This window comes from Zootermopsis nevadensis, unplaced genomic scaffold (assembly GCF_977971745.1).
Source record: "Zootermopsis nevadensis isolate Lab colony 2312 unplaced genomic scaffold, Znev_1.0 Znev_ptg000050l, whole genome shotgun sequence".
Lineage (NCBI taxonomy): Eukaryota > Metazoa > Arthropoda > Insecta > Blattodea > Termopsidae > Zootermopsis > Zootermopsis nevadensis.
Window position 1 is genome coordinate 232,652 of NW_028259182.1, and position 24,291 is coordinate 256,942.

Here is a 24,291-nt window from a genome sequence, read left to right on the forward strand (position 1 = left end):
ACTAAATAAAAATAAAGAACAGAAGCTACTCGTGGACCCCAGGGTCATGAACACTGCTCTATTACATTCTTCAGTCAGGAATTCTTTTGTGTCATAACTATGCACTATGTGATTAAAATGAATAAGGATTGATAATATGTTGAGCTCAGATATGTATGGAGGTTAATATGCCAGGTTATTTATCATTTACTTAGTTCAGGTACCATTCAAGATTGGCTCCTGTACCACCAGTGGTACGCATACCATAGGTTGAGAAACGCTGCTATAGACTATGTAAGAATTCACAATCTTTCATCACAAATACAAAAACCTCAAAAATCTGGGGTGGTATCATCTTCATTGTCTAAAAACATAAAAGTACACAACTTAAGCCATCCAATGACCAAACAAGTGCAAACAAGCAAGCTGACAGTGGCACCATTCAGCACATGGTACGAAGTCAAGGAAATGTGAAGCGAAAGTTTTAAACATGAAAAGCATAATAAAGTGCCACTGTAAAGAATCACTGAATTTTCAGTCCTTCCAGATTTTGGGATGCTGGATCTGACACCAATACATTTACATGAAGCCTGTAGTATAAGGTGTAGAGGTAAACATTTTCCCAAAGCATTTCCTAATCAAAATTGTCTGAAACAAGTTGCTTATCACCATTGATTTTCAACTTTGCCCTAGAATACACCACCAGGAAGGTCCAAGAAAACAGAGAGGGATTTGGAGTTGAGGACACACCCATTTCTGGTATATGTTGATCCTATTAACTTATTGGGGTCAGAGCATAAATTGTGTTCTTGTAAGTCATGGAAGCTATGGGTTGCATCACCAAAGAAGTGCATACATAGAACAAGTTAAGACTAAGTTGATACTTTTATAAGCATTATTGTAAATTTTACAGCTTTTTGTATTTTCTATATTCTCCAAAAGAACTACACACCATACCTATTCAAAATTTCATTCTGGTAGACCTACTCTACTTTCCCTAATTCACCACACAGCTTTTGACATTAAATTTAATTTTTAATACTTGCTCCCTGAGTTTCTTGATCAAGTCTTCTCCTTAATTAACAATCACTAAATAAAGGTAAATTGTTTATAACTATCAAGATGCTAGAGTGGGTTACATTTTACATTTACAGTCTCAAATTAAAATAAGACTGAGACACTAATATTTATTTCTAGGTACAAAACACAAAGGACACATATTTCAGGTGGTTTGATATTCAACTTATACTTTGTATGAAGCTATATAATGCAATGCATTATATCTACCCTATAATGAAATACTAAATTGAAGTTACATGGCTATCAGCAATTTTATCACAATGAATGAATACTGAAACAGGTACATAAAGTACAACTGAACTCCTCACAGCTAAAGTGGCTCAATTTTTTGTATCTTGGACCACTCAACCCCTCAAATAGATTATATTATCAGCTATAGGAATGATGGTGCAACTTAATATTGCTGTATTTGAGATATGCCACGTTAGCCCTGACCAGCTCAATTTTCCATTGGACACAAGAGTAAATATGGCAAGAAGTTTCCAACACAAGGGATGTTCAATCAAAAACACACTTCTCTTCTTACAAAGGCAGAGCAGTGTATGCAACATCAAATTACATTTACAACTGACTACTGTTTCTGGTGCATAAACTTTAAGAAAGTGCTTCATCATGTGGTAGCAAGACCTTGGCCCCTACTACAGTAATAATTGCAACACAGTATATATTTTATAAGAATATTACTTTAAAATACAAAGTATAACCATCAAAGTGCATACACAGATATATAATACAGTGCAATTTAAATCATTAGTGAATATGTATATCATACACACCAGCTGTAATACATCACACTAACAAGTTACATATATCGCACATTTTCTCGCCACTGTGTCATGAAACAATCAAATGTTTAATGTTTGCAATGTTCAGCCCAACACCATCTTAATTAACTCTCAGTAGAGAAAAATTAATATTAACAAAAAGGAAAAATGATCATGTCAATATACTGATAGGGAAATTTAACAAAAGAAAATGTTTTTAATCTATATCTGTAGATGTGCTCAGGAGAGGGATCAGCTGCAAGATCTTGTGATAACTATAATGAACTGCAGTTCCAAAAAATATAAGGGAATTATGTGACTGGATGAGTTACACCTTCTCAAGAACCTGCTCTGTATAAGTAACATGTTTCCACAAGTACAGTGGAACCTCAATATAACACGGGTTTTGGGGGACAGCTTCAGTACCCGCGTTATACGTGAAATATGTAAAACATATGTAATCGTATTGGGGACAAGTTCACAGCCACAACATATCTGAGTCCGCGGTATATCAAGGTTCCACTGTATATCTAAGAGCGTTACCTTAAACAAGGAGAAAAATTGAACAAGTATAACAGCATTACAATTACAAATAAACGACACATTGTGCTATATGTGACTAGATATTAGTGGGGTGTAACTGTTCCTGAAAGCTCTGGAAGTTCAGTTACCTTCTAAGTAGTTCTGCCTGAATATGTAATTTTAAATTGATGATGTAATTATCAAAAATGCCATCTCTCCAAAGTTTATATTTTTTCTCATGACCATAAGCCACATATAAGAGTTCATTACAGTTTTATGAAGGACACTGTCAACTGTCTGAGGTACTGGTACATTTGAAATACATGATGTTCTGAGAATCAGCTCTTCACATGTCTTCAGATGATTAGCTATATTTATAGTGACAAATTTAATACTAACTTTAATTCTGATATTAGTTCCAACAATTGGGATTGAACCTGAGACCTTCTGAATACTAGGTTCACTAACCATTAGACCATCAGAGTGGCCCAAGAATGGCTGTTGCTATTATAACTTTGTTTATGATGCACATGTGATTACTTCCAATCTCATGGTGGTGGCCATATGGACTTCACCTCATTCAAACTGTGACCTTTTCCCAATTACACTAAAACTACAACCCGAAATCTGTTCTAGACTTCTCATAACATAATGTAGGCATTCTCATCACATGATCCATGGGTACAATCATGTGATACAGCAGATAATCCACCTTTTTCATGAGCAACAGCTACCACATATCCAAATGCAGTATCATGAACTGTACAATACCATGATACAGCAACTCAATAGCTACCATCTTTTTCAGAAAAACAGCCCAAAGTACTTCTTAATGTGCATGCTGCAAAAGAAAGGAATACAGTAACAAAATTTATTATACTACTTACATACAATTACAAAATTATAGAGTTCATATTTAATTACATTTAGCAATGTAGGCATTGCAGATAACCTTCTAGCATCACAATTTATGTTGACTTTGACATTCAGAGTGAGGCAAAGGACAAGACTAATAAACATTCCACAGTAAAAGATCTCACCAGAAGGGTGGAAAGACACAGATACAAAATGTTGCTCACTGTATTTATGTTATAAATATTTGGAAATGAGAATAAGAAATCAAACCTTAATTTGGAAACAAATTAAGAGAAGATTCATTTGGGGAATGCTCACTAACATGTAGTTCAGAATTTTTGTCTTCCCTTTTATTATATAAACTTGTACAATTATAAACTATATATAATTTACCTTTTGCTTGCTATGGGCATGAAACTTGGTTTCCCACATCAAGGGAAAATAAAAATTGAAGGTGTTTGACAACAGGAGAAGACTGGACAAAAATTGCACGAGGCTTCATAATTTGTCCTTTCAATATGATGATCAAATGAAGGATAAGATGGGTGGAACATGTGGCTGAAATCGAAGAGATGAGAATTGCATGCAGGGTTTTGTCCAAAATTCTGAATGGAAGAGACTACTTAGAATATATAGGTATAGATGGGAGAATATTACAATGGCTCTTTATTAAGAGTGGGACAGTGTGGCATGGACACATATAGCTCAGGATTGGGACCACTGGCAAACTCCTGCGAATGTTGTAATAAACCTTCAGATTTTATAAAAGCCACAAAATCCTTGATAAGCTGAGCCACCAACAGCTTCTGATAAAGGACTTTGCTCCATGGAGCAAAGTATGTACATTGGTATGTACCTGATTTTTATTTACTCAGAAGGAGATAAACTTTTAACACTCAAAACTTACAAAACAGTGCTCATAAAAGATTCATCCTTGAAAACACCTTTAAACTGCACCCTACCTGCGCACGTAGCAGCTACACTAAAATGGCAGCAAATATTCCATGTTTCTGAGATGTGATAGCCATATGGATATGGTCAAACATCTCAGAGGTTAATAATGTTGAGTTCACAAACAGAAAGTGCTTGGAGACTTGTTAAACCAATATTCTAAACATAATACAGTGTTACAAATATCTCCAATTTCTTTAATATTTCAAACTGAAGACAACTTACATGACTTCCACAGTCTGAGCTCTGGTCTGTCAACACCTTCTCTAAACCAATTCAGGAAGAGAGATGGTCTGGAAATGCAGAGTTCATAATTATAAGCTATGATTAATTACATAGACACAATTAAACTAAGCACATGCCCCAAAAGCAATAATAGTGAACTAATATTTCAAGCACATATACTGATTACCCTGTAAACCTTAACCTATCACTGAACCATACACTGAAATCACAATAGTTTTGAAACACTTGATCAACCAGGGTACAGCACAAATATTTTGATTTTATACCGATAAAAATCAGCTGCAAGAGACTACAGTATGAAGGCTCTGTATTGTTTTACAATCCTTACCAAGACATGCATGATTGTCTAATAGTAAATTACTTTTATGGCACGGTTAAGACTAAGCAAGTCAATTTTTTTAGATAAAATCCAAAAAGAACAATACATCAACTCAAACACTGATTCTTTTGTCTCAAACTTCAAGAATTTTAAGATAACTGCTTCTACTTTGTGCAGCACCAAACAACCCAAAACAAAAAAATCATAATTGCTGGCAACATTAGCACAAATATCTGAATCTCTCCCTCTTTCCCTGTTACAGTACACAGAACCATGGCTTCACTCCATCAAACCACCAACTCATCTCAATATCGGCAATGCCAACATACAAGCAGTACTAGTATGCACTCCAGTCTGTGACAAGATCCATCTGGTAGTAATGTACAACCTTGCACTTGCATTCCTGGAATGTACACTGTAAATGTTTTCTGCACTGACAGCAATCATATTGGCATGCAACCCAGTCAACCCCTTGCACTCCCTATCCTTAATCACCCCACTTCCTTCCAGGGACACTGAAGTCCTGTACAGTAAGTTCTAAGATCAACAGCAGTACACTTTAATGAACTCTGAAAAAAATGGCTAGTGAAAAGTTGGTCTAGTAGAGAAAATTCTCATCTCTGTTCTCAAATGTTTTCCAAATTCTTGTATCAAACTGAAAAAGTCATTCTAATGCACACATGTTTACAACCCTTTCCATTTGATATGTACTAGATCAGCAATCAGATTCCTTCGCATGTATCCTGATTCAAAAGTTTGGTAACCATTATAAATGCACTAAGCACTACTACATACACTTTTGCTTCTTTCTTCAATCAGCATATCTTTTGATATCACAAAATTATCTTTAAACATTGTTCTTGGAATTTCATCATCTGAAACAAACAACATGAAGACTTAATATTTTAGTAAACTTTTTTATAATTTTTAACCCTTTGCGGTTCACTGTCATACTGAGTCCACCATGTATTTTACAATTTTTTTACGTGATCTGGAGTCAAACTGAGGCTACCAAACAGAGTCAGCATATCATTCAAGCTTTCTTCTTTGCACTAGTTCTATCCTAGTTTTCCTCATAAGACTTTGTGTACCTCATAATAGTGAAAGAAAGCAGGAGAGAAAAGTCATTTTATTCTGACACGTGTCCAAAGAAGCCAGGATTCCACACCAAGTGTTTTGCCATACACCTTATAGTGAAGGAATACCATCTGTTGTGTACCTGTCATATTTACTTAGAACGGAATTATTTTATATCTGGTAGAGTTATAAAACAAATATCCCATCTTCCTAGTACAAAATTATATTTTTTAAAATTATTTTTGACGTACAGAGCAATCCACCACAGACATGCATATTCATTCATCTTTTTATCAATCATTCTTTATTTGTAGTGACTTCATCATTTACACTTCGCGTTCTGTTACACTTTTATGGTGCTAAACTTGGTCTTGATCTTTCAATCACAATCAGTGCGACAGGAAGCATAGCTCTGAGATTATGAAACCCAATGCTTGTACATCATATATCTGCATGCAATAAGAGATGTTTAGTGTCACCAAAGTCATATCTATTGACTGCGACTTGCTTTATTCTCTACCTAACGACGGCAAGCAGAAAGGCACCACTTATTACACATCTTACTAGTGACAGTGGTAGTCCATGAAAAATATTTCACACGGTCAGTATTCAAACAAAAGGAACTATCATCCTCTCAGAACATATTTTCACCATATTTAGCAAAGTTTCTTCCATTTTATGAAAGTTATAAAAGAACATCAAACCAGTTCATAATAGTAGATGAATTTATACAGCTTAGTGGTATTTAAACAGACCAGCAGAGAGCCGTAATGGTATTTAAGAGGGACCACAAAGGGTTAATACTGTTGCTCCAATGAAGATGTTTTTTTACATGCATATCTTTGAAGATCAGTATGATCATACATAATGTTCCAACATGTGGTATAAAGGTTAGTCAACTAAAGCTTCAAGTACTATTATCATTATATCAGTGTGAGCACAATGTCAACAGAATTTGATTCCTTCACCCACATCGGCAGAAAGAAAGACAAAAATGGGTCAGATCAAAACTTGAAAAATGTGGAATAACAAAACAAACTGGTATACAAACCATCAAAGATATTTTTCAGTTATTAGTTACTCTAGTTAAGTAGTCCATATTTTCTAAATTTGCGAATATCCAGTTTTTGGTAATTACCTGAATCATCATCTGACAGCAGTCTTGGAGTCAACCGACAGCCACGAGCCAAGTACGAATGTAACTTTCCGACTGATGCCAGAATCAAGCCAAGGAATGGGGGAGAAGGCTTCAAAGGCCTGGAGAGGTATTCTGGGTGGTACTGCATTGCTACAAAGTAAGGGTGGTCATCCAGTTCAACAATCTCCATACGAATATTATCTTCATCACGGCCTGAAGCGACAAAAACCATATCACATGTAACTTCAAAACACATCATGTTCCATTCTGCAAGTTCCAACTATTACTTTTGCTTCCATCCAATTATTCTAATTTAGGAAGTATTAGCATCAACAATAAAATAGTCAAACAGGTAGCATTACCAGTCAGGCAGCACATGTTGGAAATTGAGACCATACAGTCATGTACTGACAACATCTCAAGTCATGTTTCTTTAGCAGTAGTTGTAAGTATTGAAATGAATCCTGTTTTCTTCAAGGTTACAAGTGATAACATTAAATTTCAGTGAACTAACAACATTCACAAAAGGCTAAAGCACAAAGTGATTAAATGTGGAAAAAGTAACCAAATTATAAGAAATTACTGTTGATTAACTACTTGGAAGTTCAATAACAAAAATTAACTTGAATACAAAATGTTTCTGATTTTGACTGAAAAATCTGAACATTAAAATAAAAAAACAATTTTTTTGGTTTGTCTTGATTTATTTTTTAAACCAACCTACACATAACAGCATACCACTGGTCTGCATCAATTTGTTTATACTGTTGGTGCACTGACAATGTCTCATAAACATCATCAAAGCTTCTTTTCATGGCTTTTGTTTTAGAGTTCATTGTAATTTTATTTTCTACATCCACATAATTGCAACAAGAAGTGGGTGAAATCCTAAGAAATTTGGGAAATATTTTCATGGTCCTGAGTAGTAACTATACAGTAGAATAAATATATCATTGGTTAGTCACACTACTTGAAACCTTTCTAACAGCTTATTAGAGCCAAACGGGTTCTCTCACTCTTTGTTGGCTGAGTAATTAATGTATTTGCAGCTTTGCCCCATTTCCAGACACAATCTGAGAATGTGCTGTGCAATAGTCAAAGACGAGCCACTCATTTCAAGGGAAGGATCTCAATCATACGTCTGAAAACGTAATATTTGAGTGTAAGAGTGATAATTGGACACTTTAGGACATAATGTAATGAACTGAATGATCTGTACAAATATCTGGTGTTGTTAGGATAGTGAACTAGAGTTATGTAGCTCTGCGGAGGGAAGCACTATAATATGAAAAGCACACAGAATTTTTGTAATGAAAACTTAGAAAGAAATGAGAATACGAGGTGCGATCGGAAAGTTTCAAGACTGCGCCTATAAAAACCCGTACACTTATCTCAGGTATTAAATTCATACATCACCCTCGAAGTAGTTCCCCTGGGAGTGAACACAACGATCCCAGCGCCGCTGCCAAGCCTGGAAGCATCCCTGGAAATCTTTCTTTGTCAGCCTGTCAAGCACCATCTGCGATTCTGCCTGAATCTTTTCTATCGTCTCAAATCTCCTTCCCTTTAGCTGAATTTTCATCTTTGGGAAGAGGAAGAAGTCACATGGAGCTAAGGAGGGTGCGGGATGACGGCCATGGTGTTTGTGGCCAAAAACTGCCGAACTTTAAGGGCAGTGTGCGCTGGCGCGTTGTCATGATGCAGCAGCCAGTTGTGGTTGCGCCACTTTGACGGCTGCTTCCGTCCTTTAGATCAGCTGACAGGTCCCATAGCCTATCCCAACAATGTCGCACAAGTCGTTGATGGTACGACGTCGATCTTCGTGAATGGCCTGCCGAATCTTCGTAACATTTTCGGGCGTTGTGCTCGAAGATGGTCGTCCAGAACGCTCGTCATCATCGACAGAGGTTCGGCCATTTTTAAAACGTGAATGCCACACAAAAGTTTGTGCACGACCCATTGCGGACTCCCCAAATGCTTGCTTTAGCATTTCATAGGTTTCCGTAGCCGTTTTGGCGAGTCTTTGGCAAAATTTGATGCACACGCCATTCCGAAATCGCAGGAGGGTCGGTGTAATGCACTACCAAAACACCCGTAACTAAGAAACAAATGCCAATTCGATGATGCCAGCTGGCACACTGATTCACTATGAATGTAGGCCGCACCCCCTAGCGGCAGAAGCTCGTACTATATCCGGTTCGCCCTCTATTGACACAGTCTGGAAACTTTCCGATCGCACCTTGTATAACTTAATACATATTTATGGAGAGAAACTGAGAGAATGGGGAGCTAGCTCTGGACCTTGTTCAATACCAAGCTTTGGTGACAGAAGTACTTGACCTTCACAGAATCAGACACTCCCTTACCAACAAACTTCATGCCAGCAGCTTCCAGTTGAGAAACATATTTTGGATTCACTTCATACCGATGCCTATGTCTTTCTTCAATTCTGTCCTTGTTTCCATACAACTGTCCTGAAATTCAAAATCAAGATTTAGCATTAGTAATGTGGATAGTCCTTTCTTACTTGAGATGGTTAAATAATGAAGTTTATTATGCATTTTTTGTCTCTATTTGGTCTTCACGTCTTTGTCTTTATGGGAGACAGCAAGGAAAGTCAGACATAAGACAAGATAATACAAGTGACCTTGGGTAAACAGTTGTGAGGGTGCATACTGGGTAAGAAACATGTTCAATAACAGGCTTTCACAGCAAAGGTAATGTAATATCAGGTTCCACAGCAAGGAATGTCTTCAGTACCTAAGCACATATCAACTGCTAAGGGAATATTAGGTAAATGCTTCATGTTCTGAATAAAATTTGCCAGATTTGGTACATCCTTTGTATAATCATTATCTGGAATTAAAATCTGGTGGTAAACCATAGTATTGCTAGGTCTTCTACCTTGGATCACCCTCTGAGGCTACGCTATTTCTTTAAAGCTGGTTCAAAATCCAGTGGGCCTGACACAGCTTCACCATAGCCCCACTGAGTGTTCATTTTCAGGGTTATCAGACCTTCTCAGCAACCTTACAGCTTGGAGGTGCAAGGGACTAGTTACCTGATCTGTTTCACTCTCACAGCCCATTCCTAACTTAAACATTGTCTCACTCCTACAACACAGGCAGAGATAAAGATGGTTAACAACAAGTTAGAAAAGATGTCACACATAGGACCATGTAATGAAACTAAGGAGAAGGTGGTGTGGGGAGACAGAAACAGATGAAGAAAGCTAGTTATAAATAAACCAGCTGAAGTGAAAATGCCTTAGAATGGAAAAAATTACAGCAATTACATTTTAAAACACAAACATACAATTTAAGAATGGATTTACAATAAGACTGGTGAGAAACAGAGATGCACATGGTAGTACTAAAATACACAGAGCATTAATTTATGTTTTCTTATTAATTATGTACAATTTTCAAATTGCACAAATTTAGTACAATTGCGTAGAATAAAATTCATTTTAAGCAATCATTTGAGCAACAGTAACTTGTAATTTCATACTCACTAAGTATTGAATTATCATGTGCAAATACTGTAGTGCGTTTCCCAAGCCTCATCGTACTGCCCATTATCCCAGGATTGTATTCTGGCATGTCAATTACTACTGCACTTTCAGTGTCAGGATCAATCTCTGTTGTATTGGCATCTGCCAGGTTAAGTACATTTCTGTAACAGAAGAGCTATGGTCATAAGATGGTGCTTATTATTAAACCTTCTTTACTGATTACTGAGGATAGGGGTTTAGAAACACAATTTGTGAATAAAAATAAATTCCAGACAGCACACAGCCATTTGTGGTCAGCACTTACAACCCAATGCTTTGTCATATGTCCATTTAATAATGTCCAAGAATGCAATTGCAAGTTGAACATCAACTATGGATGTGCATATTTCGCCTTCCACAAGAACTTCAGATATCACAAAATTTGTGCAAAACAGATTTGGATTTGAGGTTTTCACAGCAGTGAGTCTGAAGATGGCTGCCTTCTAGGTTGTAGCACCATGAAGTCTGGTAAAAGTTTACTGACGTTTCAGAGATCCTTGCTGCCTCCATTATTAGGTCGCCCTGATGATGGAGGCAGCAAAGATCTCTGAAACGTCGGTAAACTTCTGCCAGACTATATGGTGCAACAACACAGACAGCCATCTTCAGATTACAAATGAACACAAATAGGCATGAATCAAAACATATGCAATTTTTGCAGCAATACTGTAAAACGAGAGGTGTTCCTGCAACAGATTGTCAAAGAAGAAGAAAACATTGGTGCACCACCATGAACCTGCAAGCAAACATGAAGCATGATGGTGAGCACATGTCATTGCCCAGAAACAAGAAACTCTAAAGTATGCCTCCTGCTGGCAAAGTGATGTTGACACTGTTTCAGGACTTTCATTGGCCCATCCTCCAGCACCACCAGAATCATAGACAGGCAGTCAATAGTGCAGAGTATTGCAGTATGCTTTTAGAGGGATTGAAACCTGCTGTTCACCTAAAATGACAGTACATCTGTTATTGTGTACTTTTCATACAATACAGAAAAATAATTAATTACAATTACTTTTCAAGTTCCTTTCATACATATAATTTCCATAATAAACAAATCTAAATGAAAGATTTCAATATGTAAAACAACTAGAGATGTTTAACATCAATGATTTGTTAAACAGGTAATGGAGATCTCTTTCACACAAGACAGATGCACATAAGAAACACAAACCTACCTCCTACATTCCAAGAAAGATGATTTTTCACCTGTTCAAGGAATGAACACAAATAATTACAAATTACAGAGGGATAAAATAATAACAGCTACCAATACACTTCATGACCATAACACAATGACATTCAAATGAAAGATTTTATATTAAATATAAGGGGAGATAATGAAGATGTATGTCTGATTTTCAAATACCTAAACTTATAACCACCAAGTAATGTCAGTTGGTCTGGTATTCACTATAATGAATATTATGGTTTAACATAACTTGGGCACACCAATTCAAAAGCAGCAACTTATAAGTCAATTGCAATAGAGTATCTGGTGATAAATAGTAGAAGCAACATTCAAAGCTGTGCCATCCTGAATGCCCCACATATCTTCACCAACTGAAAATTACTGCAAATTAATATTCAAAAGAGTTCAATGTAAGTAAACAAACAAAAACACACCAAGTTTTCACAAAGGAATATGTGTCATTTATCAGACCTTGAGAACTCTATGACTGCAGCCTGCAGGCCAAGGCATATGCCTATAAATGGCTTCTTGGTTTCTCGGCACCATTTACAAGCCTCCATCTTTCCTTCCATACCACGTTTACCAAAACCACCAGGGACAATTACGCCACTAAAAGCAGAAAAAATGGCAAGCTTCAATACACACACTTTGAAAGCATATCATAAATAACATTGAACAAGTTATAAACTGTATTCATAGCATAAAAATTCTAGGATTTTAAAAGGATTTGATCTCAGACCTTTAACCATGATAACAAAGGTAGCCTACAGATGCCACGCCTATCACTTCACCATGCCTTGCAGGAATACATGTAGATTTTCATGCAACATGCCAATTATTGTTATCTGATTTGAACCAAAGATTTCAGAAAAATTCATTAATATAAGATTTTATGAAAATCTGTTCTTCCATTCTAAAATATAGATGGACAGATTTTAACAGACACTCCCCAGAGACGCAAATGGCACTTGAAGAACTTATAACTGAACTCTGAACAAATGTTTACACCTACATCACATTGGCCCAAAATTACAAAAGGTTCTCTTTCTTTTCCTTTCTTTCTTTCTTAAACAGGAAGTGGTAAACCCTACCTCCAAAATGTCAATTTTGTCACATTAAAACACATTTTTCTTAATAACTAAAAACTACAGCCATGAAATCTGGTACACATTTAGCTGTGGGTTTTCTGTATCTACAGACATTTTTTCATATTAACACGCTTATAAAGATTTTTTTTATATTTCTTCCCCTAAAAGACCATTTTTTTAAAAAATTAATAACTTTATGACTGTGTTAGAGGTGTAAAAAAGGCCAGTCATCACTAACAGCAGCATAATTACTGGTAAAAATTTCATGCTTCTGAGAAAAATGTACCTGTCTGTAAAAAACAGCTGCAGGAAAATGGACATGAAAAACAAAAAGGACTTACAAGTATATTACCATGAAAAGAAATGATTAAATACAAAAACCTAATAATTTTAGTATTTGTAACTAATTAGAGAAATGCACCTTAATAAGACAAAATTAATGTTGCAGAGACTCGGGTTACCATCTCCCCTTAAATAATATAAAAATTGCAACTTTTATTAAAATCCACCCATGTAGAAGTATGTGTTTCAATACAAATGAAAATATAAATTGCATATTACAGGCCTTTGTTGTTTCATTATTTTAGCATCTTAATTCATCTTTGGAAAACCTTGAGATTTCAGTTTACAGTAACTTACTGAACAGAAACTTCAGCCAAAAATGCCTTTCAAAAACCATTCCCTTCACAAATCCCAACTTCATTCTTGCAACTGTTTTACCAAACACTAATAGAACTTACTCGCTTTTGCAGAGCTCTTGCCAAGCTTCATGATATGGGACTGGATTAGACCTTCTTGTTGCTTCTTCCAAATTAGCTGCCTCAATGTACTGCAACAAAGAAACACGTTTCATATGTAGCAGACATTTTCAAACAGACACATCAAGAATACAACACTATACATATAATTACAAAAACCAGATACCAAATGAAATGTGTTAGGAGAACATAAATTCTCTTTACTCTGCACCTTAATCTTGAGTCTGAAGCCAGCAGCTACTGCTGCATGTTGAAGAGCTTTGGTCACTGAAGCATAGGCATCCTCCAACTTTGTATACTTTCCAACAAGAGCAACTGTTACATCCTTGCATAATGTGTCTGCCCTGAAATAAGTATCATTGCTGAAAATAATTCCTGGATCTCAAAACAAACAAGAAACAGAATATGGAGGAAGTTTAACCGACTCCTTAATCTGTAATTAGTAGATCCAAAGTGTACGTCTTCCATAAGCAGCTGATGGTTATTCAAACATTTAAGAAATACCCTGATTTTAAAGGACTTAAAATTCATCACCGTGTTCTTCGAACACTGCAACTTGATTCTCAAAGCAGTCACAAAAGTAAATTTAATCCAATACTATCTAAAACATATATCCCATCCAAACCAATAAAAAATTCTTATTTTATTCAGATTAATGTACCCTACTCCTGAAAAGCAACTTTACACTGTGGTGCTTATTTTATTACACATAAGTTCCACATGTTCTGGTCTTTTATTTCAAAATAGTTCAGTAATGAATGTTATTAGATCTCTTTATGTAAAACAGTACGACTAAAATAAGGCTCCATTTAATACCATCTAGTAAGTCACAACAGATATGACATTTCAGTGAATGGTTCTGTCAGTTTTCTTGAAGAAGAAAAGGGTTTCTATTCACTGTGGAACTACAGAAAAAAAGCCAATATCACAAGTCAATACAGTAAGAAGTGGGTTGAATATACAGGAGGCTAAATTTCTCAGCAGGCAATAACAAAAAGAGAATAACCATAGTACATTATGTACAAGAATAAGGTAAAGTGGACACAAATATTTTTTATTCAAACAAATAATAATACTTAAAATTTGAAACTTTCATGGCATCCTAGTGTGAAGAAGTATTATCCAGTGACCAGCTGTGTGAAAATAGAGTTGATGTCCAATATTTCAGAGACTGTCTCTGCCACATTAATAAGGGTTGATGTGATGACATTACTACCTGTTGCAATGTTTATACCCACAGTTAGCCCTTAATACCCAGTGTCCTTGTCTGAGTGCAATTTTGTTTTTGTCTTAACACAAAACCACTTTGTTACAAACGTGATGGCGTTAGTGTGACTGACAACTTCTAATGCTTACAATTATTTATTTTCATCCGTCTTATCACAATATTTAAAATTTCTTATAATTAAGATAATAAAATATTATTGATGTTCCATATCGATTGATCGATTTACATTTTGGAACATCCTTTACACAACATGTTTCAGTTTTTATAAAACCATCTTCAGGTGTATAAGATTTTACGAACTTAAAACTCAAATATTATTCCATTTCGGTGATGTTTTATGCCATTTGTTTTTCGAATTTGGGCGAGGTGTTGTCTTTTCTTCTGGATATATCGGAACAAACAATCAATCCTACATCTAAGACCGATATGTACATCTGATCAAATTTAAGAAAAGACAACACCTCGCCCAAATTCGAAAAACAAATGGCATAAAACATCACCGAAATGGAATAATATTTGAGTTTTAAGTCCGTAAAATCTTATACACCTGAAGATGGTTTTATAAAAACTGAAACATGTTGTGTAAAGGATGTTCCAAAATGTAAATCGATCAATCGATATGGAACATCAATAATATTTTATTATCTTAATTATAAGAAATTTTAAATATTGTGATAAGACGGATGAAAATAAATAATTGTTAGAATATTCACAATATGACGCAATTACACTATCTTATGAACTTCTAATGCCTTAAACTGTATAATTTTTCTACTGACAAGAACTACCATTTTTCCTTCTTTCACTCTCTCATACACATATAAAACACTTCTGTTAACTTCTGCATGTCTGACATGCTTTGGGCTTCTAAAAACTTTTCACATGAGCTTTACATTGGACACTTAAACTCTGATTAACAATCAATGACACCCATTCATTTCATATATTATAAACTTTCTGGTGGCTTTGTCATTTAGCTCAACATACTATAATAAAGTGTAATAATGATGCACTGGAGTCTCTTTGAAAGGGTTTTTATATGTTCTAATATCTTTCACAAACTTGATAAATGAACTTTATTTTTCAACACTTGCTAAACTGTTTCCAATTTTTAAGTTATTTATGAATAAAAACCTGTAAATTACCAATTCAACTTTGTTTTGTTACATTAATAAACCTAGTCTTAAATTTGCCCCACACAATGATCAGAATAAGGAAAAAGCAAGTTTCATGTTCATCCATGTTAATGTATCCATTCACAATGTTAATATTCTTCTGTGAGTACATCTTTTCTCTGTTTCATGCACCAACACATATTTCCATCAGGAATAAGTGTGCTGGCAACCTTGAGTGAATGGAGTTTGCACCAGCAAATACAGAATGGCCAATAATGTGCCTACTGAGTTTAAGGCATTATTTCACCTGAACAATAAGGCATAAAAATATGATTCAAATCAGCATATCAAGACATTTATACTACAATGTGTTCAATGTGTCTTCCCAAAACTTTGTTGTTCTTTTGCAATCTCATCCCAAAGTCTGAAACACTTTGGATCCTGTCTTGTGAAATTTCTTGATGAGGTTTGAAATTGAGTGCTGTCCAGTCCAACTTTGATGCCGAACTTTACCTGGAACATTTCTGACTTGTCTGGGCTTTCAGATAATCAAATGTACTCTTTAATTATGAATACCTGCTGCTTGGTACTGTATGACACAATTTTTTGGTACATACAAAATTGAACAAAGGAAATGATAAACTGAGTACTACAGTGTCGGCAAAGTTTATTCAAATTATAATCACTTGTGGATAAAACTCAGTTTAAATCTGGTAGGTACATTTTGGATCATTCTGTATATATAAACATCAACAACACATGTTCTGTGGTTGGGGAACTATATTAAATTCGCATTTTTGTTAATCCAAAAACTGTTTAATGAAGAAATGAAACAAACTCAGTGTTCCTTACACTGTCATTCACTGCATTGTGACTAGCAATATATTTTATATAATTATTAACTTCAAAGGCTGACCCACACTAAATATAACACAGTGCAATAAAATGTCACTTCAATGTAAATCTCAGCACAAACCTTTCAGCAAGATCCTTCCATTTATGCATAAATTTTCTTGGAGGAGGCATTGGAATATTCAATTGGAGACGGTCATTGAAAAATTCCAAAATTCCTTGGCTCTCCATCAGAATTGGTACTCGGTAGATGGAAGACAAATCGTGAATGCAAAGTACCTTAAAATTCAGGAAAAAATAGTTTATTTATTCAGTCAAAACAACAATTTTTACAGAAATTGATCAAACAGCATTAAAGCAACATATTTCAACACAAGGGTCATCTAGGTTGCAGTGCTGCATGGCCTTGAAGGTGGTTACCAGCAACAAAGCTACATGGCATTACTACCACAAGAACCTTTTATCTCATATGATTATGTAGTTTATAGCCAGACTGCATATAAATAGATTGAATATGACTACCGTGTTAAAACATGTCATTGTAACTTCGTAAAACTGAATTACATAAAAATAGTTGTGCAGATGTAGAAAATATCCAGTATTGACAGCTGCATGTACATGTATGTGTGTGTCAAAACATGAACACATACACAATGTAATGTGACACTATATCACCAGTTTAAACAACATATCTGTCTTTTCATGAGAAATTTTAACTCCCTTCACAAACTGTCTCTTTCATGGGTTACTTAATAATACCGTATCATCTAACATCAAGTAGCACGAAATGATGGCAGGGTTACCAACGTAAGGAGGGAAAAGGTGACAAAGAAACCTTACTTGCTCAGGAGCAACATGACAGAAGTTTGAAATCTTATCCTTTACAGCCTGACCGATTGGATTCTCACTACGGCACACGATCAAGTCTGGGGACAACCCCAAACCTCGAAGTTCTCTGACACTTGCTTGTGTTGGCTTCGTTTTTGGTTCTCCAGTGGTCCGAGGCTGAAAGTAAGAACAATTCTAGTTTAATGCCTTAAAAATGCAGTGAGAAAAAATAAATTTTTCATGAGCAACGTGTATTCATACCACACAAATTTACCCTGAGGCACAATTCCATATTCTACTGTCACTTAAAACATTCAGATAAAATCATCAGAACTGTTCCAAAACTCTTGGATCAAGACACCATCACTTAAAAGGGCACTTATTCAGTAAGTGTTTAAAGAAGTAAACAGCCTTACATATACACAGTGCTGTGAGCCACTTTCAGGGCTCAAGACATTGTTATTTTGCACTCATTCTGTTAAGTGGCTGATCATAACATTCCAGTAGGAAAACTGTGTAAAGCATCCACTGAAGTAACAAGACACATGATCTGAAACAACATACATGTGACGTTTGTTTTTTCCAATGGAATAAATGTATATTAAATCTAAAAGTTCATGACGATGGCGAGTTATTTAAATAAAAAGTTCTTTGGATATTTTACATTGTCTAGTAAAATAATAAAATAGAAAATGACGTTTCGTGGATGGGGCTCTATCTCCATCTTCAGGTACCTACTCTGTTGGGCCCAATAGATAGAGCTAATCCCTATCACCGGAGATATGTCAGAAGATACCAAGAACTACAACAATGTATAATCTTACAGAATTATCGCCAATTCGTAGCTACAACCATTTCTGGCAACGTGGCAGCTTGTGTCTACTGACCTTGAAACATACTTCTCTCTCATTTACTACAATATGATGCAACATTAGCATACACTATGGTTTAAAAACAATCCATTAAAATGCAAACCATAAAAAAATATAAACATACATTTTTTTACTCAAATCCAAAATGACCCTTCAATTTTCTGAAAATTAGGAATGAACCTTGTCTTCCCTTCGAGGAAATGCTGTCTATATAATCACTGCAAGTGATTTCTTACGATGGGTTTCTCAACTTACCTGAGGAATCATAGACACATGAGCACAAATGAAGTTCTCTTTCTTAACACGAAACTGGAATTGTCTAAACGCTTCAACAAATGGCATTCCCTCTATGTCTCCAATAGTTCCACCCAACTCAACAATGCACACCTGAAACAGAAACACTGTAATTAGTGAGATATCAAGCTCTCACAGTGGAATGTATGTAGATGGCTGTCTTCTGGGTTGTTACACCATATATGCAGCTTCCAATATCGGATGATAATGGAGGCAAAGTATACATCTCAAATGCTGATAAACTTACCAGACTATACAATGCAACACCCCAGAAGACAGTCATCTTCATACTGTAATTACGTTTTAATCTCAGATACATTACACCCAAGTCTAAGGAACTGCAGCAATTTAGTTTATCATCTCAACATACCTGTGGCTTCGTTCCATCTTCAGTTACAGGCTGGTTAGCAACTCTCTCTACCCACTCTTGAATTGCATCTGTGATATGGGGCACAACTGTAACAACAACAACAAAAAAACTAAGTGTCCTCCTGCAATACTATTTCTACCTACTGTCTTGAAGTTGTTTCAATGAACTGTTTTAAACTCTTTCATTCAGAAATATCTTGATCTTAAAAGCATATCTTCTGATGCTATAGCGAAATGTTGTAAAATTATAATTTTACATATAACTTATTTTCTTACATAACATTTCCAACTTACGGACAAAACCTGGCAGTATCACACATGTTGAGGTTATGACAAGAATATTATTTGCATTGTATCTTTAGCAAGCACCCATCACTACAGAAACCTGTTACTGGTATAATAAATTGGACAACAGAAGTTATTTCTTCAAACTGCTATTCTTATAATCTATATAATTAATATTTTGGACTTTGACCATTGTCTATATTTCAATAAAATCACGTTTCAGAAGCTGATCTTCTTCCGTCTTTAGGCAAAAGGGGAAGGACAACAAACCCTAGCTGCTGAGCCACTTGGTTCAGCCAACTTCCAAAACACTGTAATGTTAATTAAATACAGATGGTGGACAAAGTCAAAAATATCACTTTTACATATCATAATGCACCACCATCACATGCCTCCAAACTTAATTTGCTCTTCTTATATTAATAACAAACATTCAAGAGCTGGAAATGTACAAGCCAAACATACAACACAGTCTAAGTTGGTACAAAACTTCAAGTTCAGAGGAAAATATGCTGATTCTTTAGCATCACTTTTCACTCTTTAGCCACCAAGCTCCATTCATTCAAGTCATTTACCTTGTACTGTCTTTCCCAGAAAGTCACCTCTTCTCTCTTTGCTTATGACATGCTGATAAATTTTCCCAGTTGTGATGTTATTATCACGATGCAATGTGATATCCAAAAATCTTTCATAGTTTCCAAGATCAAGATCTACTTCTCCTCCATCATCCAAAACATAAACTTCACCTGCAAGAGAAATTATTTTATCATTCAAAAGAATGTCATACTATATTTGACAGCTTGTAAAACTTCCATTTTGTATTTATTACTACTGTTTCAAATCTATAAATCTATTAAAACACACTTGGGGGGGAAACTATGCATACATGCATTACTATATTATTAGTATAGGTTTTGCTGCCAGGGACAATCCCAGCATAGTAATTTATAAATACCTCCCTTAAAACAAAATTAACACACACACAGCACCCATTTTATAAGAATACAAACTTTAAAATACACAAGATATATAATGTTACACATCAAATGACAACTACTAATCATTACTGAAAGTTTACAAAAGTCATCAATATACTAGTTGTGTGACAACAGGAACTCTTATAACACTACTGCACATTTCTGTAGGAGCTAGTCGTGCAAGTGTATTCATATAAGACAGGAAGATGATCATGTCCGTTCCTAGTAACAACATGAATCACAGAGTATGATGGTAAAATTTTATGTTTTATAAACTATGAATGTCATTTACACATGCTGTAGCATACACAATACAGTGGCCCATTAATAAAAATCCTTAGTAAGATGATATTGGAAGCAACAGCTAAAAAATGAAATGCTAAAGGTCCCATGTTTATACATATTTTATGTAATTTTTGTGCATAGAATATGCCACTAAAGAAACACATTGTATATGCAACAATATGTAAAACATAGTAAGAATCTTCTTAAACAAACCCCAACAAGACTCACTTCCATAAACAACTGTTATAATTCTGATTAATTTCCTTGCGAAAGGAATAAGTTCTTTACTCGGGAGATAATTTCATATGGAAAAATCAGTGAAAATTATGTGAAGTACACCACTGTTAACAGTTGTCTTCTTTAAAAATATAATTGTGAAGTATGTTAGACTTAATTTTGGCATGTAACCCGTGTGACTTACTCAATTTTAATTGATAACAATCTACACTTCAAGGAACTTCATAGGATTTATTTCTTCAATAGGCTGATCATAGTAACATACACAGCATCTCATGTAACAGCTCTAGCATCTTGTCAGAGCCAATAATTAACTGGCAGGCAGTCAATGATTCATGCATAACGTAAAAACAGTCTACAATAAGACTGCTGCTACAGTAACCTATGAGCAGTCTTCAGTAAGTGTCCAATTATGATAAGATACAGTACTGAATGATGTAAGTTTCTTGCTAGGATTTTATTACAAGAAAGAAAACTTACAGCAAATAAATGAGTAAATTCCATTGGATATTTCCAAATATAGCTACACCTGTAAGTTTGAAAGTTGTACAAAATGTTGCATTAAACCAGGTCCATTACTAACAGGAAGAGGCATCAACCAGAGCACACACACACACACTAGCAGCTCTTCAAAACAGTCTTAAACTGCATTCAAGAAAGTCATTTATCTACTTCAAACCATACTCTCAATCTTTTTATGTAAGATGAAGACTGTTCGCTTATCAGTGGTAACATAAGAAGATTGCTGTCTTCTGGGTTATTGCACCGTGTAGTCTGGTAGAGTTCCACCAACATTTCAAAGGTCATACTGCCTCCATCACCAGGCTCCTTAAGAGGATAACTCAGGCGTACCTAAGTTTTTTTGGCCACATCGCCAGGAGAAATGGCTCTATGGAGAAGCTGGTAGTGGAAGGAAAAGTGAATGGACGGAGACCACGAGAAAGATCACCGAACAGGTGGGTCAACCAACTGCAGTTATTAGTGGGGAAAACTCTGAATGAGGCCTCACAACTTGCCTTGGTCTGGAGGGCTTGGCAGGAAGAAGCCAGGAGAGCCAACCCATGAAGCACCACCACGCCCTGTTAAGGGTAAAGGACAGAGGAGGAGGACTGCCTCCATCATTAGGGCGATCATGAATTATTACTATCAAAACTAAATTTTCATGGAATTCAAAATATAGCTGGCAAGTGGTTTAAATCATACCTTCATGACAGAAAGCAACAAATTAAATCATCAAATTCAAATGATAGCACCTACTCAAATTGGGGTGTTGTAAAACATGGAGTGCCTCAAGGTTCAATACTTAGTCCTCTGCTTTTTCTCGTATATATCAATGATCTGCCCCCAACCATCAACTCTTATTCTAAACCTATACTCTTTGCTAATATTATTATTTCACATCAAGAAATTGGTTGTTTTCAAAATTGTATAAATGATGTCTTTGCTAGATAGAACAAACGATTAAAGCCAATAAACTCTCATTAAATTTTGACAAAACAAATTTCATGAAATTTTGTACTAACAACAGAACTTGTATAAATCTAAGTATAGAGTATGATGATAAAATGATCAAGGAATAGAAACAACTAAATTTCTATGCCTACAAATTGACAACAAATTAAACTGGAAAATGCATATTCAATATGTTATCCCTAAACTAATCTCAGCATGTTTTGCTATAAGGGCAGTTGCAGCACTCATAAAAACAGAAACTTTAAAATTAGTTTATTTTGCTTACTTCCATTTCATCATGTCATATAGAATCATTTACTGGGGAAATTCAACGGACAGCAAAAAGTATTTTACATTCACGAGAGGGTCATTAGAATAATGGCAGGCACTAAAAGGAGAGCCTCTTGTAGGGAATTATTTATATTTCAATGCAATAAGAACATACGCCTAATTTCGCCTCCAGTTCAATATATAAAACTAAAAATTAATTCTACACAACCATTTGTTAAAATATAAAAAAATACTATACAAATTCTCAATATAAACCTTCAAACATAGAAACTGAACACGCAATACTGCTAGAAAGGTTATGGTTACCAAACAATTAACTGCTTAATAATGCCGAAAATGTAAAAAAGGGAGTAGTACATCAAACAGTCCGACATAAAAGATAACTTTAAACGTATACCAAACAGCCAGACCTTAAATGTAATTTCAGCCAGTTACCATGTTCATACGGTGAAAACGTGCCAGCATCAATATTGATGTACGGATCTATCTTGATTGAAGTCACGTGGATGTTACTGCATTTCAAAATAGTTCCGAAAGAACTAGCAATAACACCTTTTCCTACACCGCTTATAACTCCACCAGTAACCAAAATGTACTTCATTTCCAATGCAATTTGTTACTACGTCCGTCTCCCACAACCAAACCTCACGCACGTGCCCAATGCCACAACGGCCATGCCACAATACCTGATGAACCAACACTTTTGTTACCTCTTAAAATAAATTTATATCAACGTAATTAATCTAAAACGATAATTATAAATTTATGTGCATTGTTTGTTATTTTTACATCCTTGCCGTTATCGATTTCACACATGCAAGCCGGTATGATAGAGCCACGTGACATCGCAAAGTGGAGACGTCATTACAGAAATGAGCGGGAAAAAACTACATTTTGAAGCAACATTTCAACAAAAAATGCAGTCCCGATAGTCAACCACCTGTCTTTCAATATCAATATCTTCATTGCTAGGCTCATTTAGGAAAACCTACAGGCCCATTCACTACTCCTGTAAAACTTTAATACATTCTTACCTTCGATTACGCGGGTGCTCATTAACAAGGCAAGGACTTGTGTTGCCAGAGACGACTTCACCATACAATCAACCAATTGTGAACATACCCAGTATTGTTGGTGGAAAAACAAAGTTGTATTTTACGTTAATTCTCTCTCTTTTTCATTTATTCAGTTTCATGCTACCCCCAATTCTGCTGCCCAAGGCGACCGCCCATTTCCTTACAGGCTCATCACTCTCCGAGTGACTTTAGTCGAAGAAAAAGGTCAGATGATAGGTCAACGAAACGCCTCCGAAAAGCAAACAGAATACAGACATACAAAATAAAATTCTACTGAACTTGATAAGTAGCCTGAACTAAGTCGCTGATGATGGGCAACAGGTCGCTGCAGATACTATATATCTGCATACTCCACCCCCACCCCCCACACACACACACCAAATTTATCTTCATTACATGACAATATTGAACGGCGTCTACTTCTTACGAAGGCAATGGGTTTCTCGAATAAAATAAACGCTTTTAAGTTCTTCAAATGAGAAGAAATTCTACTTTTTATTTCTTCTGCTGATACCTGCAACACCAGAAACGTGGTTAGCTGTTTATGAACAGTTTGAAAATTCACAGAATTTTCCGTATCGTTTTGGATCAATGACTGGGAATCATAT

At 35.5% G+C, this 24,291-nt stretch overlaps 1 protein-coding gene across 3 annotated transcripts; it reads right to left on the reverse strand.

Moving 5' to 3' along the window:
• Positions 1-845: 845 nt before the first annotated feature.
• Positions 846-23,451, reverse strand: Ctps (CTP synthase). 3 transcript variants are annotated; one of them, XM_087360986.1, is made up of 15 exons: positions 23,043-23,451; positions 19,941-20,111; positions 19,082-19,167; positions 18,673-18,804; positions 17,558-17,722; positions 16,842-16,996; positions 13,734-13,866; positions 13,505-13,593; positions 12,148-12,285; positions 10,446-10,606; positions 9,298-9,405; positions 6,932-7,144; positions 5,512-5,591; positions 4,377-4,444; positions 846-3,186 (listed from the first exon to the last, which is right to left on the reverse strand). In XM_087360986.1, the coding sequence occupies exons 1-14, from the start codon at positions 23,206-23,208 to the stop codon at positions 4,418-4,420; spliced, it is 1,824 nt and encodes a 607-aa protein (XP_087217112.1). In that variant the 5' UTR covers positions 23,209-23,451; the 3' UTR covers positions 846-3,186; positions 4,377-4,417. The 3 variants fall into 3 exon arrangements, with proteins under 3 accessions (XP_087217112.1, XP_087217113.1, XP_087217111.1); XM_087360987.1 differs by having other exon boundaries at positions 846-3,758; XM_087360985.1 differs by having other exon boundaries at positions 846-4,444.
• Between the last annotated feature and the right edge of the window lie 840 nt (positions 23,452-24,291).

Excerpts from the sequence above, each read along its gene's own strand:
- Ctps (XM_087360986.1), bottom strand. The coding sequence starts at position 23,208 with ATGAAGTACATTTTGGTTACTGGTGGAGTTATAAGCGGTGTAGGAAAA. Across the intron at positions 13,867-16,841 it reads TGGAAGGATCTTGCTGAAAG|GGCAGACACATTATGCAAGG; the intron begins GTTTGTGCTGAG and ends TACTTATTTCAG. Across the intron at positions 7,145-9,297 it reads TGCTGGCATGAAGTTTGTTG|GCCGTGATGAAGATAATATT; the intron begins GTAAGGGAGTGT and ends TTGTCGCTTCAG.